We start from the raw sequence: 15,071 nt of genomic DNA, 5'->3' as shown, positions 1-15,071 counted from the left end.
ATGAAAGTGAAAGAGGAGAGTGAAAAAGTTGGCTTAAAGTTCAACATTCAGAAAACTAAGATCATGGCATCCGGTCCCATCACTTCATGGCAAATAGATGGGGAAACAGTGGAAACAGTGGCTGACTTTATTTTTGGGGGGCTCCAAAATCACTGCAGATGGTGAATGCAGCCATGAGATTAATTAGCCTCCAATTAAAATAAATAAATTTATATTTATAAAAGAGAATAACATGGCATAATAATGACAAAAAAAAGACGCTTACTCCTTGGAAGGAAAGTTATGACCAACCTAGATAGCATATTGAAAAGCAGAGACATTACTTTGCCAACAAAGGTCTGTCTAGTCAAGGCTATGGTTTTTCCAGTAGTCATGCATGGATGTGAGAGTTGGACTATAAAGAAAACTGAGTGCCAAAGAATTGATGCTTTTGAACTGTGGTGTTGGAGAAGACTCTTGAGAGTCCCTTGGACTGCAAGGAGATCCAACCAGTCCATCCTAAAGGACATCAGTCCTGGGTGTTCATTGGAAGGACTGATGTTGAAACTGAAACTGCAATACTTTAGCCACCTGATGCAAAGAGCTGACTCATTTAAAAAAACCCTGATGCTGGGAAAGATTGAGGGCAGGAGGAGAAGGGGACGACAGAGGATGAGATGGCTGGATGGCATCACTGACTCAATGGACATGAGTTTGAGTGCACTCCGGGAGTTGGTGATTGACAGGGAGGCTGCAGTCCGTGGGGTCACAGAGAATCGGACATGACTGAGCGACTGAACTGAACTGAACTGAACTGTATCTAGATTCTGAACAGGGGTCAGCTTTTTTTTTTTTAAGAGCCAGATATAAATATTTTAGGCTTTGCAGGTCATTCAAATTTCCATCTTGACTACTCAACTCTTCCACTGTACTGCAAACGTACCTACAGACAATATTTCAATGAATGAGTGTGACAGTGTGCCAATAAAACTTTATTTATAAAAACAGATGGCAGGCTGGATTGGGCCCATAAGCTGTAATGAGCTGACCTCTACGCTATAGAGGATTCTGACTCCAGGTCCCCAGCATGAGTATTCTGCCTATAACCACTACCTCCTTAAGACCAAGTAGTCTTAAATCCACTGACAGAAATCAGTATTTTACTAGAGCTAAATGGAATTTAATATCTAATATAACTATTCTCTTACAAACTAAGGAAAATCCATGCACATGGTCCTAAAGCAGATGAAGCTTTTAGTGTTTACAGAGGGATAGCACCTCCAATCTGTTTGGTATGTAGCCCATCTTTCTAAAACCAGTTACTCTAAATCTATAATTCCAGTTCTGATGATGTTCATGCAATTAGGAATTTGTACATCCAGCTGCCTACTTAAAATGCCTACAGATCTATAACAACTCTCAAAGGTAACATATCCAAGACAGAACTTCTCTCCCAGATTTCCCCTTCTTAATAAATGGTTTTGCTAGCTAACCAGCTAAAAGACAAAAATGGAGGCATCCTCCTTGACTTCTTCCTTTCCCTCACACTCCAACCTAATATATCCACAATAAAACTAGCTTCCTTACATCATAGGCTTCATTCATGCTACCTCATAAAGAACACTTCCTTGACCAAGCTAAGCCAGCCAGCCACCTTAACAGTGTTCAACCTACCACTCTGTTTTAATTATCTGCATAGCATTACTTCTATCATATTGTCTTATTTTTTATATTTGCTTATTCACGTATTTAAAGTCTGATTTCCCAAATGACCTTTTCTCCACCCCAAGCCCTTTCTATACCCCTTGCCCTAGGTAGATACGAGCCTCACAACAAGGGGACTTTTTATGTCTTGCTCAACACTCTATCCCTGGTACCTCGAACAATCCCTGGCATACAGTGGATGCTCAATAATTACACATACACAAAAAATGGATTAATGAATGAATCCTTACTTAAAAGCATATCTCGCTCAAATTTGTCCTAAGAAAGGGATATTTGAAGCTGTATTACTAGGAAGCAAACTTTTTGGCTCTCCCACTCCGTAATATGTATAATTTAAAATACTTTCATTTTAGATATGGCAATGTTATACCATTTACCTCCCTTCCTTTGTATGTCACCAAAGCAGCCAGGGGTTTGGCGTAAAATCTGCTGTAGGAGAATCCCAGGCAGCCGTACATACTGTTTGCCGTGAGCTTCAAAGCCTTCTGTCGAATGTCATACTGCAGGCCACACAAGGACAAAAGACAGACAACAATATTTGCAGATGCACAAGCATTACATTAGATGTTTTCTAACTCACCAATAAGAAACCCTCAGTGTCCTTGGAGAAAAGAACTCTGAACACAGTCAACCCATCCTCCCAAAGCCACGATTCCCTGACCTCCTAGAAGCAAGTAAACAGATTCCAAAACTCTCAGGTCAGAAGGCACTTGCTCAGATACATCTTTGCAGACAGAGGTGCCTTGTACTTTGAGGCATCAGATGTTTCTGAATGGTTTCCTATCCACCAACTTAAAGTAAGCACATGCATTTGTCCACAGTATCCTGTTTAAATCACTCCTAGATAATCAAATTTTCAAAGGTGAGACTATCACTCAGAGGTTGCTGAGTGGAAAGATATACCTGAAGATGAAGGTCTGGATTTAAATCGTGCTGTTTCATTAGCTGTTTTACTTGTCTTCTCCGCTCTACCAGTTTTCGGATCTCTCTGGGCAAAATGCCCATTTCCAAGCTTGGATCTGGCAGCTCGGGGATCTGCTCTTGCTCTCCATCCTGATGAACACAAGACAAAAACTTCAGATAAATCAAACTTTTGTGAAATGAATTCCCAAAATCATACCTTGTGGGAACTTAACCCCACATCTTGTAAAGCTACTTTCTTGTCTAAGTATAAAGGTCAACAATGCTGAGAGGGCTGAAAAGCAGGTCAATGCTGCTCTCTTTTCAGTCAGTTCTCTCAGCCTATCATTCCCAGTACCTTCCCGATCTAGTTCTTGACAAAATGTAGGCATCATTTAAAAGCATGAATTTTTTTACACATGCTCCTTTTCCCCCTTCAACAAGATTGGGGAGCAACATGTTTGGGGATATTGTTTTTAAAATAAAAACATTAAGAGAGACTGCTTTAAAAAAAACGCAGTTAAATTACTATTTTTAAGACCTGTGCACTACCAAACAAAATGCTACAAAACTCTGTTAAACTATGGGGAATCACAGCAATTACTTTAAGTGTTTTAGACTGAAAAATAAAAACCTAAATACTAAATCAGCAAATCTCTTTTAGGAATCTAGGGCCCATATTTAAATAGGCCACGACATTTCTAAAAATTAACACACATATACTCCTTAGTATTTATGCGGTACCTTTTATCTATCAATTGCTTTGCAGTTGGTACAATAGCAACATTTTAAGAAAGCAACCAGCAGTCTTACATTAAAATTTACAGAAGGCAGGGGAAGCATTAGACCATTTTTCTCAAGGCTCCATTAATTCTACTGAATATTAACAGGATACAAAGAAAAACCAGGCACATTTGCCCTTTCAAAGGTTCAAAATTAAAAATAAACCTCTTGGCTTAAAGTATGTCAAGTCAATGCTATTTGATAACCCAATTTTTACAAAGTATCTGATTTTATAAAGATCAATAACTGCAAATGAACAATCTCACAATAGTAACAGGGACCTATAGTTTTCCAATAGAGCAGATGATGATAGCAAACCTATTAGAGATCTTGGTACACAACTCGTTTATTTACAGCAACCAAGGAGGTCCAATAGAAAGTAAACTGAAAGAATCTGAAGTCAGGCAAGTTACAATCCATGCCTGGCTCTCCCAGCACAAGCTGTGTGGCACTAGCTGTTCTGAAGACCAAATGCAGTACTGCCCAGGAAAATGATACAGAACCCATAAACTGCTACATGTATAGTATTTCTTAGATGACTTCTTTCAACTCTGAAGTGTAATTTCATATCCAGAATCTAAACTGGAAAGCTCAAATAACAAAATGGTGGTAGGAGGGAAAGGAGGAGCTGTATAATGATAACTATCCTAATACTGACACAGACAGGACACAATCCAAAGAATTTTATTAACCAAACGTAGTCACTACCTCTTGGGGATGTCTACTCAATACCTACCCTGTAAAATTATCCTCCAGTCTCATAGAAAAGCCTATCCTCAGCAGACACATTTGTACTGTGTGAACACGCTCCTGCGGCCACAGATGATGGACAGGTGTGTTCACCAACCTAGGCAAGCCTCTAAGATTCTCTCTTCCAGGAATATGGAATTAGGACTGAAAAACAGCCCCCAAGCTGGAACCAAAAGACTTGTAAATTCAGGAGTTAGAGAGCAAATAGACATCTTCTGCCCTTTGCACAAAGAAGCAGAGAAAAACAACATACAGAGATAATGTCAATTTACATCTTTTACTGCTGGAGAACCAAATCTAATCAAATTCCCTACTGACAGTCAATTGTATATAAGTTTTATATATGAAGAACCACACATTAAGTTATTAAGCCGTACATACAACTGTTGACTATATATGACTAGTTAGATTAAAATTCATGTGATAGAATTCAAAAGGATCCTTTCGAAAAGGATGTTTAATGAATAGAATCGGTAATAAATGCTTTCATGGCCAAAATTAAAGCCTGAAAATAACAAGTGTTACAGAAATAGGGGAACAATTCACATACGTGACTGGTAGGAGTATAAAATGGTACAATGACTTAGGAAAACAATCTAACAGTTTCCTTTCAAGTAAAACATACACTGTCCAATGCAACCCAGCAAATTCACTCCTTAGGTATCCCCCAAAATGAAAGCACATATCCACAAAAAGAACTGTAGAAGAATGTTCACGGAAGCTTTATTAATAACAGCCCAAACTGAAAATAATCCACATGCTGATCTCAGGGGAACAGATAAGTATGAAATACATCTTAACAGTAAAAAGGAAAGAATAGCAATAATGCAACAACACAGAGGAATCTCAAAAAAATTACACTGAACAAAAAAAGCCAGATACAAAAGAGTGCATACTGTATCACTCCATTAATCTGAAATTTTCGAACAGGCAAAATTAAGCTATGGTGATATAAGTCAGATCAATTACTGACTGATGGAAGAGGGGATTGACTATAAAAAGCCAAGTGAAACATACCACAACTTAAGGGATGAAGCTAAAGCACTACTTATCGAGAAATTTACAGTTGCAAATGTCTAAATTAAAAGAGACGATCTCAAATCAATAACATCACCTTCTATCATAAGAAACTAGAAAAAGGGCAAAGTAAATCAAAGAAACCAGAAAAAAGGAGGTAATAAAGACTAGCACAGAAACAGAACAAAAAAGCAATAGAGAAAAACTCAAGGAAACCAAGGTTGCTTGTTTGAAAAGATTAACAAAATTGATAAACTTCTAGCTATACTGAAGCTTTTTCTTCAGTAAAAATACCTTTTTCTTCAGAAAAAAAGATGACTCAAATCACTAAAATCAGGAATAAAAGGAGGGGACCATCATCACTACTGACCTTAAAGAATTACAGTGATTAAAAGGGAATAATATGAACAATTTTATGCCAACAAATCAGATAACCTATACAAAATGGACAAATTCCTAGAAAAGGCAGAAACTACCCAAAGTGACCAAAAGAGAAATAGAAAATCTGAACAGACCTGTCACAAGAGACTGAGTTAGAAATTTAAAAAAGAAGTCTAAGACCAGATAACTTCACTGGCAAAAATTAAAATATTAAAACAAATCTTACATGAACTCTCCCCAAAAACCGAAGAGAAGGGAACTCTTCCCAACCATTCTATGAGGCCAACATTGCCCTAATACCAAAACCAGACAAAGACATATACAACTATACACCAACGGCCTTTATGAATACAGAAAAAAACTCAACAAATACTAGCACATCGAATCTAGCCATATACAAAAAGGATTATACACCAAGGGGGATTTATCTCAGGAACAAAAGTTGGTTCAACAATCGATATAGCATACTATATTAAAAGAATAAAGAACAAAAACCATATACTGATCATCTTAATAGATGCAGAAAAGGTAGTTAAGAAAACCCAACACTATTTCATGATTTAAAAAAAAAAACAACTCAAAAAACTAGTGCTAGAATGGAACTTCCTCATACTGATAAAGGCCAGCTGTGGGAAACTCTCAAGTAACATAATATTTAATAGTGAAAGACTAGATGTTTTCCCCTAATATCAGGAACAAGAAAAGGGTGTCTGCTCTTGCCACTTCTATTCAACTGTACTGAAGGTTCTAGCCAGGGCAGTTAATCAAGAAAAGGAAATATAAGGCATCCAAATTGAAAAGGAAGAAATCAAACTTTCTCTATTCACAGACAACATGATACTGTCTATAGAAAATCCTAAGGAATCCACAAACTATTATTACAACAACTAATAAATGAGCTCAGCAAAGTTGCAACAAGATCAATATACAAAACTCAGTTCTATTTCTCTACACTAGCAATGGACAAACCAAAAATGAAATTAAGAAAACATTCCATTTATAACTGCACCAAAAAGAAAGAAATATTTAGTAATAAATTTAATAAAAGTGAAAGACTTGTACACTTAAAACTAGAAAACATCTTTGAAAGACATTAAGGACCTAAATAAATGGAAAGACTAGATTTTCATGGATTGGAAGACTTAAAGATGGCAATATTCCCCAAAGGGATCTACAGATTCAATACAATCCCCATCAAAATCCCAGCAGGTATTTTTGCATAAATTGACAAGAGATTCTAAAACAAACAAAATGTGACATGTATCGCTACAATGGAATATTCAGCAATAAAAAGGAATGAAGGACTAATACATACTACAACACAAATGAATCTTGAGAACAGTATGCTAAGTGAATTAAGCCAGACACAAAAGGTCACATATGATTCCATTTACAGGAAATATACAAAAATACACAAATCTATAGCGGTGGAAAGATTAGTGGTTGCCTAGATCTAGAAGGGACTGAGGGAGCTAAGGGCTAAAAGGAAGAGAGTATCTTTGGGGAAAAATGAAAATGTTCTAAAAGTGATTATAGTGCAGTTAGCAAACTCTGGGAATAAACTAAAAGCCATTAAATTGCACACTTTAATAGGTAAATTACAGAGTCTGTGAGTTACATCTCAATAAAGCTATTAGATAAAAGACACAGAACCAGTCTGAGTCTCCTCCTACCCAACACTGCCCCATTCTGACCACGAAGAAAGGATATGTTACCTTTTAGAAGGAAAAGCTAGAATGTCATTACCTTTCAGAAGGAAAAACTAGAACACCAAGCCCTTTGCTTATCTTCCCCCTTTAAGCACTATTTTTAATCTCAATTTCAAGAGTTCCCAGTTGAATACAAACCTCTACAACTTTCTGTGCCTCTGAAGCAACTCTTTGCACTGTTGTAAAACAAATGTTGAATTCCTGAATGATGGAAGGATACAAACTGTTGAAGTCCAGAAGCAAAATGAACTTATCATAAAAACCTGCAAGGAAAAAAGGCCCATGTTACAAAAAGTCTTTGGCATAACACAGTATTAGAAGTACTATACTATGACTCCTTATACTATTCAGAGCTGTGAGGCAGACAAAGGGAAAAAAGGAGTTGACTATCACCCTGTAAATATATATCAGAGTGAAAAATCAGGTAACCAAAGATAAAGAAAGAAGAGATCCTGTCTGGCATGGAAACCTCAGCAGTCCCCCCAAAATACTTTATTATTATGGGCAAATACTCCCCCTCATATCAATTACTTTATTTTTTTTTCATTTACTATATCCTATCAATTACTTTACACAGGTGCCATGTACATTTCCAAAAAAAAAAAAATTCTGCTAAATTCTCCTTCAAGAACGCATTCCTTTCCACCTATCCTCCCCCCCACTCCTCAAATATTTAGTGATCTCTACCAGCGAGTGGTTATACCTTTTTTTTTTTACAATCACACCTTCAAAGAATAAAACAGGTAGCCTATTTACCTGTATACAAAATGCTAAGATCAGACAAGATGTATACATAAATGTCAGTAGTGGAACGATCCACCCTTTTTACTAGCAAAGGGTGAACAGAAAGCTACTGTATTTCTCTAGGACATTTACAAAGAGTTATCTTCACCTTCAGAAGAAACTGAATAGAAGTAAATGTCCACAGTTAAGACAATAACAACAACAGCAAGCATATACCGATAGCTTACTGTGTGTCTGGTACTATTATTCCTTAAATCCCAGTGTGGTATTTTTCTTATTGCCGGACCAGGGATGGAAACCGTGTCCCCTGCCTTGGAGGGCAGATTCTCAACCACTGGACCGCCAGGGAAGTCCTGACAAATAGCTATATATTGGACGTGAGGTTGGCAAAGATCAAATTCAGCCTATCTCTTTTTGTAGCACTCATGAGCTAAGAAGAGTTTTTACATCTTTAAATGGTTGGGAAAAAAATGTACAAAGACTATTTCAATGATATGTGAAAATGACACAAAATTTAAATTTCAATGTCCATAAATAAAACTTTCTTGGAATACAGCAAAAAAAAAAAAAAAAGATTCACATTAATCCCATGTTAAAAGACTGGCAAACAAGATTTTCACATGAACGTAAGAAAATAAATAAGGTCATTATGAAACCTATTCACTAACATACAAAACACAACTCAGGTCTTTTAGTTTCTCAAGCTGACTCTGCATTAAGAAGTCCCTTCACATCAGGGACAGAGCCATCTGCTGCCCAGCCTTACCAACTTTGGGGTCCAAGACCAAGCCTCCAGAATAAGCTGCTTTCTTACGTCCTTTTTTGTATTTATTGGTGTCTCCATCAATGTCTTCATCTTCATCTCCCTAATATCAAATGGAAGATAACTTCACCAGCCAGCAACTCACGAACCAATTTAGAAGGTTTATGACTTCCCCCTTTCTAACTGCAGTACACAGTTCTAACAGATATTTTACTTTCAGTTAATGGTCCTCTGGGGAAAGACAGTTACTTTAACATGTTCATGAATCCAAATGAATGCCAAGCATGGTACTTACCAAAACAAACATTGTATCTAAGTCGATAAATATGCAAATTCCACTTTAAAATATTTCTGAATAATACGACTTCACATTTTTAAATCAATGGATACTAAAAATTCAACTACTCATGTCACGTAAAATTTGAGATTCTAAGAGTTCTCTTATATTCATTACTCTAACATTCATGATATAAAAATACAAAATATTTTTAGATATTACCATTATTCTCATTATTAATATGGACACCTTAAAATAAGTATGTCCATATGCTAAAAATTCTTTTCCAAGTAGTTTAATTAAAAAACATTTAATACTCAGCAGAAGTCAAACTCCTCTAAGTTAATACTTCACTAATTTTAATAATGTATGTAAAACAAGCACAACAAAAGAACCTGAGTCATTTTAACATTAAACTCCCATTCTAAATTGATTACTATCCGTGCTGATAAAACAGTAGCTAAGCTAAGTTTTATTTCTGGTGTGATGGAGGCTACTTCAGAAACCTGACTGTGGTGACCTTAATCCTACTAGAATATAAAAATGCAACCACACAACATAAAAATTAAGGCTAAGGGGTTCAAAGAAATAAAAGGTTCGACTGGTAGTGCTAACCCAGCAAAACAATTTCCATCTATGGTCACTCATCAGAGGCCTAATGCCTCCCTCAAAGAATTTCATATTTCACAAATAATTTTTATCTGTATAGAGAAAAGTAGAGAAGGAAATGACCATACCAAAACAATGGAGCAAACAGGATAGTTTCCACTTATCTGGGAAGTAGATGTTATCACAGCCCAAAGAAACAATCTTGTTAATAAAAAGGGGGGATATAAAAAAGCAAAACACTATATAATTTTGGACCCACCAGTTTCTGCTGAGGCTTTCTGAAAGTCTGCTTGTCAGGCACAATATAGTTGTTTTCATAAAATGCATGAAGTAATAAGAACTCATTACGCTCGGATCGTCCACCCATCAGTGTCCTAGACTATTAGAGAATTAAAAAAAAAAAAAAAACTTGAGCTCAAAACCACAATAAACAAAAGCAAATCAAATCGATAAATTTAATCATAGCACCTCCTTAATAAAAAAAAGATCCTTCAAATTCACTCATCATATCAAGGGCTGCTTTAAAAAAAAGGGGGGGTTATTAATTATTTCCAGCAGCTTCTTTAAGCACTACAGTTAAAAGGAGACAAAGAGAGCTTAAAATACCCACAACTCGGCTATTTCTTTACTCTCAAATGGACCATTCCACAAATCAGACACATCCAGATGTCAGAGACAATCCTTATGTTCACCCAAATTTCAACGTACTGCACCTGGCTTTCCTCCCCTTCTCCCAAGCAGTTCTTCATTTTACAAAAGAAGCCCAGCTTTCAAAATACAAGTTACTCATTTTATAAGCATGCATTTAGACTCATTATCATATAACAACTACCCCAAGAAAACACTGGATCCAACAGGAAATGCTTTTTCCCCCTTTCTAAGTTAAATTTACCATAATGTTCCCAGCGATGTTAGTGATCTGCAATGCTAATGGAAGAACATTTAGCTCACACATGATCTGCAAAATGAACCTGGCATCTTTCCAGGTGTGCTCCAACAGGTACAACAGATGAGAAGAGTCACTGTACAGAAAAGTAAGAATGAAACAGAATCAAGTAATTAAAAGAAACAATGATTACAATTAGAATTTCATAAAGCATTACTAAAAATTTTTGGTTATGTAGCTTCAGAGCAATGGCACCTCACACTGGAAACAATTTAAAATAAGGTCAGTATGAAATTAGGAATTCATTCATACCATTGATCCCAATGCCTTTCTCTAAAACACACAAAAATCACACTAAGATAAAGTTATATGTTAACTACAATCTGAAAACACCCTAAATCCTTTCATTTATTTCATCCACTAAATATGTATTACATACCCACTCTATGCCAGACATTGTTCTAAATTCTGGCAGTGAAAAAAGAGACAAGAATTCCTGTCCTTATGGGGGAGATAGAATACAACTTAAATTTTTAATATGTGGTATGTTAAATAAGGCTAAGTGTTAAGAAGAAAAGTTAAGAAGGGAATATTAAGGGTCAAGAGCAGAGACAAATTTCAGTTAGGGAACCAAGGAAGAGTCCACTGAGAATAAAGATCCACAAGAGGTGAGAGGGTAATTCTTTCGGATGGGTAAATCTGAGGGAAGAACATTCCAGGCAGAAAGAACAACATATTCAAAAAAAAATTTTAAGTAAAAAAAAAGTATGCCCAGGGCTGAGCATAAATCTCGCAGTTCCAATATCAAGAACAAGACCAATGGCTGCAACACAGAGAATGATGGAGAATAACAGAAGATAACGACAGAGTTAATGGCCGAGAGACCCACTGTATAGGACCTTGTAAGTCAAAATAAGTGCTTTGGTTTTTACTCTGAATGAAACAGAAAGTCACTAGGAGATTTTAAGTACAGTGCCATATCCAACTTTACTTCAGCACAGGAACTCTCGTTCCTGGGTTGAGAACAGACAGGGAGTCAAGGGCAAAAGCAAAGAGACGAGTAAGGAGGCTAATATAAGACCCAGTTACCCAGGAGAAAGAGGATGGTGGCTTGGACCAGGGTGGGTCCAAGTGAAGAGAAAAGAAGTGGCCAGATAGACACACATTTTGAAGATGGAGCTGACAGGATTTCCTGATGCATGGAACATAAGATGTCAGAGAGAGGAATCATAGATGCCTCAGAGGTTCTACGCTGAGGATGACTCTGGAAGTTTCCAGTGATACTGGAAAAACAAGAGAAACAAGGAAAAGAAAGTCAGGAGCTCAGTTTTGGAACAGGCTGAGTTGGAGGCTCATATCAGACATTAAGCAGAACAGGGAGGTAGAGACATGAATCTGAATTCAAGGGAGACATCCAAAGTGAAGATATGCTCAGAGGAGGCATCAGCACCCACGTGGTATTGAAATTCCTGCAACTCGATGAGATCACCCAGGCAGGCAGCGCAGTCAGAAAAAAGAGCAGTTTGAGAACTCGGGAGGAACAGGCAGAAAAGAATCTAAAATGGCCATAGGGGTAGGAGAAACCTTATGTAAGAAATAATCAAGCAAAAAGTTTCCATTATGCAAAATGAATTAAGTTCCAGAAATCTAATGTACAGCAACGTGGTGACAGTGAATAATGTATTATATACTTGAAACTTCCTAAGAGGAAGAAATCTTAAGTGTCCTCATCATAAAAAAGAAAAGAAAAAATTAGTGCTTGTGTGAGGTGATGAGTGTGTTAATTAGCTTAACTGTAATGATTTTTTCACAATGTATATCAAACATCAAGCTGTATACCTTAAATAAAATACAATTTTTATTTGTCAATTTGACCTCAACAAGGCTGGAAAAAAGAAGTAAGCAGCAATATCTCCAGATAATTGAATGACTTTTCAGATTTTATATTTCCAAAATATTTGCATTAATTTCTGAATTAATGAATTATGGGTGGAAACCTAAATATCACATCAATTTCCAAACTGCTCTCAGGAAACATCAAGATGGTGTTAAATGAGGGAGATATTATGATAAAATTAGAATAATTCAAAAGGCAAAATAATTCACATCACTAAAGGAATGGAGATGTGATGCTGACATGAAGACAGACAATTTTCCCCTCCACAGCACCACAGGCTCCTGTTCCTCCAGGCTAAGGATGATTCTGGCATCACAGCTAATTTCAAGACAGAGAAATTCTGAAGCATCCAGGATCATACCTGTACATGTTTCGTATATTTTCAATTGGGATTACAATCCTTTCAGTTTTCAAAATCTGTTGAACAAGTTCAGATAAATGGTAGCTTTTACACCGAATCAGTTCCTTCGCCGAAATTTCCACATCACAGATCATTCGGCCACAGGTAGCATTTTTTTCACCAAATCCACTCCTGCCCTACAGGGGAGGACAAAAAGTAAATCCCATGGACGAGCAGACACTGACATTTTGTTCTAACTTGATTTGAGGCTAGCCCCAAAATTACAATGATGAAACTTTCATTCTTCCATTCATTCAGCCATCATTCATATATTTTTGAACATTGACTATGTATCTGACACTGTTCGGGACACTCAGAATATAAGGGATACAGCGGTTAGCAAAGTAGAAAAGATACCTGATCTCATTTGAGATATACAACTAAAAAAATTATATAATTTTAGGAGGTAATAAGTATATGGATAATAGAACATGGTGACGGGAACAAGGAATTTGCAGGAACTACATCTTAAATAGGGTGGTCAGGGTAGACCACACTGAGAAGATGCCATATAAAGAACCCTGAAGCAGTAAGGAGTAAGCAACACCAGCATCTGGATGATGTGTTAATAATGACTCTATTGTCTTAAAGAGATGAACAGGAAAAGAAGCAAGAGCACTGGTTCCCAACTCCAATCTGCAGCAGCAGAATTCTCTGGAGAATGTTATAAAAGGTAGATTCCTAAATTCTCTGATGAAGCAGCATTCTGGTTCACTGGTAAGATTTAAGTAAAGACTTCAAGCAAAGAGCAGTGTCAGAGTTTAGGAAATGAAGGTGCTTCATCCAAAACCCACCACCCCCCTTTATCAAGCAAGCAGGCAGAATGAAAAGGAACAAGCCTTCCAAGAGTCAGATAGGGCCTGGGTTCACAATTTTAGTTCTTGCCTTTACTAGCTCTAGGATCTTGAACAAGCTCTACCCCCTCTGTGAGAATGTACACTTAAACCTGCAATTGCTCAGAGAGAACAAACATGCAGCCCACTCAGTGTCTGATCCCTCCCATTCTTCCTTCCCATCTCCTTCCTGAACCCCACAGCTCTGTTTCTTAGGGATGCCCAAGTGGAGCTAATAAGCACGTGCTATCTCTAGATTCTAAAAGCTAAATTTTAAAATTACCAGTGGTTACTAATAAAATGCTGAATTCAAAGGAAAAGGTGTTTAGTGCCAAAGTTAAAATGTCATATCATAAGGCAACTGATTTCTAGTCAAAGAAGCACAAGGTGCAACCTGGTAGCTACTCAATACACAGAAGCCAAAATAGAGAAGTAAGATTTGAAAATTATGATTACCCCAAGCTTCGGCATGTTGGATCGCTTCAGCCGACCTATCTTGGACCAGAAAGGAACTTTGCACACATTAATTCTCTGCAGTAGCACTTCCAGTTCAAAACCATAAATATTATGACCCTAGTCAGAAAAAGAAGGCAGCCAATAACATTATAAGAAACACAAATTAAAGGATTTATCATCATAATGCATAGAATTTCTCTGCCCTTTCTTTTTCTGGTCTCTAATTGAAGGCATCATGAGCTTACCTCCGACTGGGGTCCTTTCTTCTTCAGGAATTTATTCATCAGCAGCATTCATTAGCCTTGACATTAACAAGGCTGCTAAGCAGATTGCTGGAATAAACTTTATTTTATTCTAATTGATGTCAGGTTCATATGATGTCTTTTAATTTGCAACTTACACCTCACAGTCTCTCAGGAAAATGCAAATTTTAATGTCCCATACTTTTCAGGTCATCAGTAGAAGCTGTATTCAAATAATTTCATTTGCTTCCTTAACAACCAAGAACCCAGCTATGTTGTGTGACAGTTTACATAGACTTCTTAGAAAACTCGGGAAGTACATCCAGTTTCTTCTTAAAGAACTGAGTTCAAACACAACTGATTTTGACTTTTAATCAACATGCAACAAAATAAACAGATATCACTCCATAGTTCAAATAAGAAACTTGTTAAAAACACTGAAACAAAACTATCCTGAGTAAAAAAAAAAAAAAAAAAACTCAAAAAGATAACCATATTTTCCAAGTCTGTACTAATAATTTCCATCATGTAAATTATGCTTATTCTAGAATAGGAAAGACAAGAGATCTCTTCAAGAAAATTAGAGATACCAAGGGAATATTTCACACAAACATGGGCCCAATAAAGGACAGAAATGGTATGGACCTAACAGAAGCAGAAGATATTAAGAAGAGGTGGAAAGAATACACAGAAGAACTGTACAAAAAAGAGCTTCATGAC

At 36.7% G+C, this 15,071-nt stretch overlaps 1 protein-coding gene and 1 non-coding gene across 10 annotated transcripts in view; both read right to left on the bottom strand.

The window, feature by feature from the left end:
* POLA1 (DNA polymerase alpha 1, catalytic subunit) overlaps window positions 1-15,071 on the bottom strand; it is a 300,112-nt gene that overhangs the window by 247,037 nt on the left and 38,004 nt on the right. For all 9 annotated transcript variants that reach the window (XM_025276507.3, XM_044937315.2, XM_025276508.3 and 6 more), the window contains exons 19-26: window positions 14,110-14,226; window positions 12,782-12,957; window positions 10,530-10,659; window positions 9,897-10,016; window positions 8,755-8,854; window positions 7,383-7,507; window positions 2,608-2,757; window positions 2,082-2,204 (exon numbers count right to left, since the gene is read on the bottom strand). In XM_025276507.3, coding sequence (XP_025132292.1) covers window positions 2,082-2,204; window positions 2,608-2,757; window positions 7,383-7,507; window positions 8,755-8,854; window positions 9,897-10,016; window positions 10,530-10,659; window positions 12,782-12,957; window positions 14,110-14,226 — 1,041 coding nt within the window. The remainder of the gene's footprint in view (window positions 1-2,081; window positions 2,205-2,607; window positions 2,758-7,382; window positions 7,508-8,754; window positions 8,855-9,896; window positions 10,017-10,529; window positions 10,660-12,781; window positions 12,958-14,109; window positions 14,227-15,071) is intronic.
* On the bottom strand, window positions 8,040-8,169 carry LOC112582411. The gene has a single exon (XR_003106949.1). It is a non-coding gene; the product is annotated as a small Cajal body-specific RNA 24 (non-coding RNA).

This window comes from Bubalus bubalis, chromosome X (assembly GCF_019923935.1).
Source record: "Bubalus bubalis isolate 160015118507 breed Murrah chromosome X, NDDB_SH_1, whole genome shotgun sequence".
NCBI lineage: Eukaryota > Metazoa > Chordata > Mammalia > Artiodactyla > Bovidae > Bubalus > Bubalus bubalis.
Note: the sequence above shows the minus strand (reverse complement) of the source record. Positions and strands in the feature narration are given on the sequence as shown.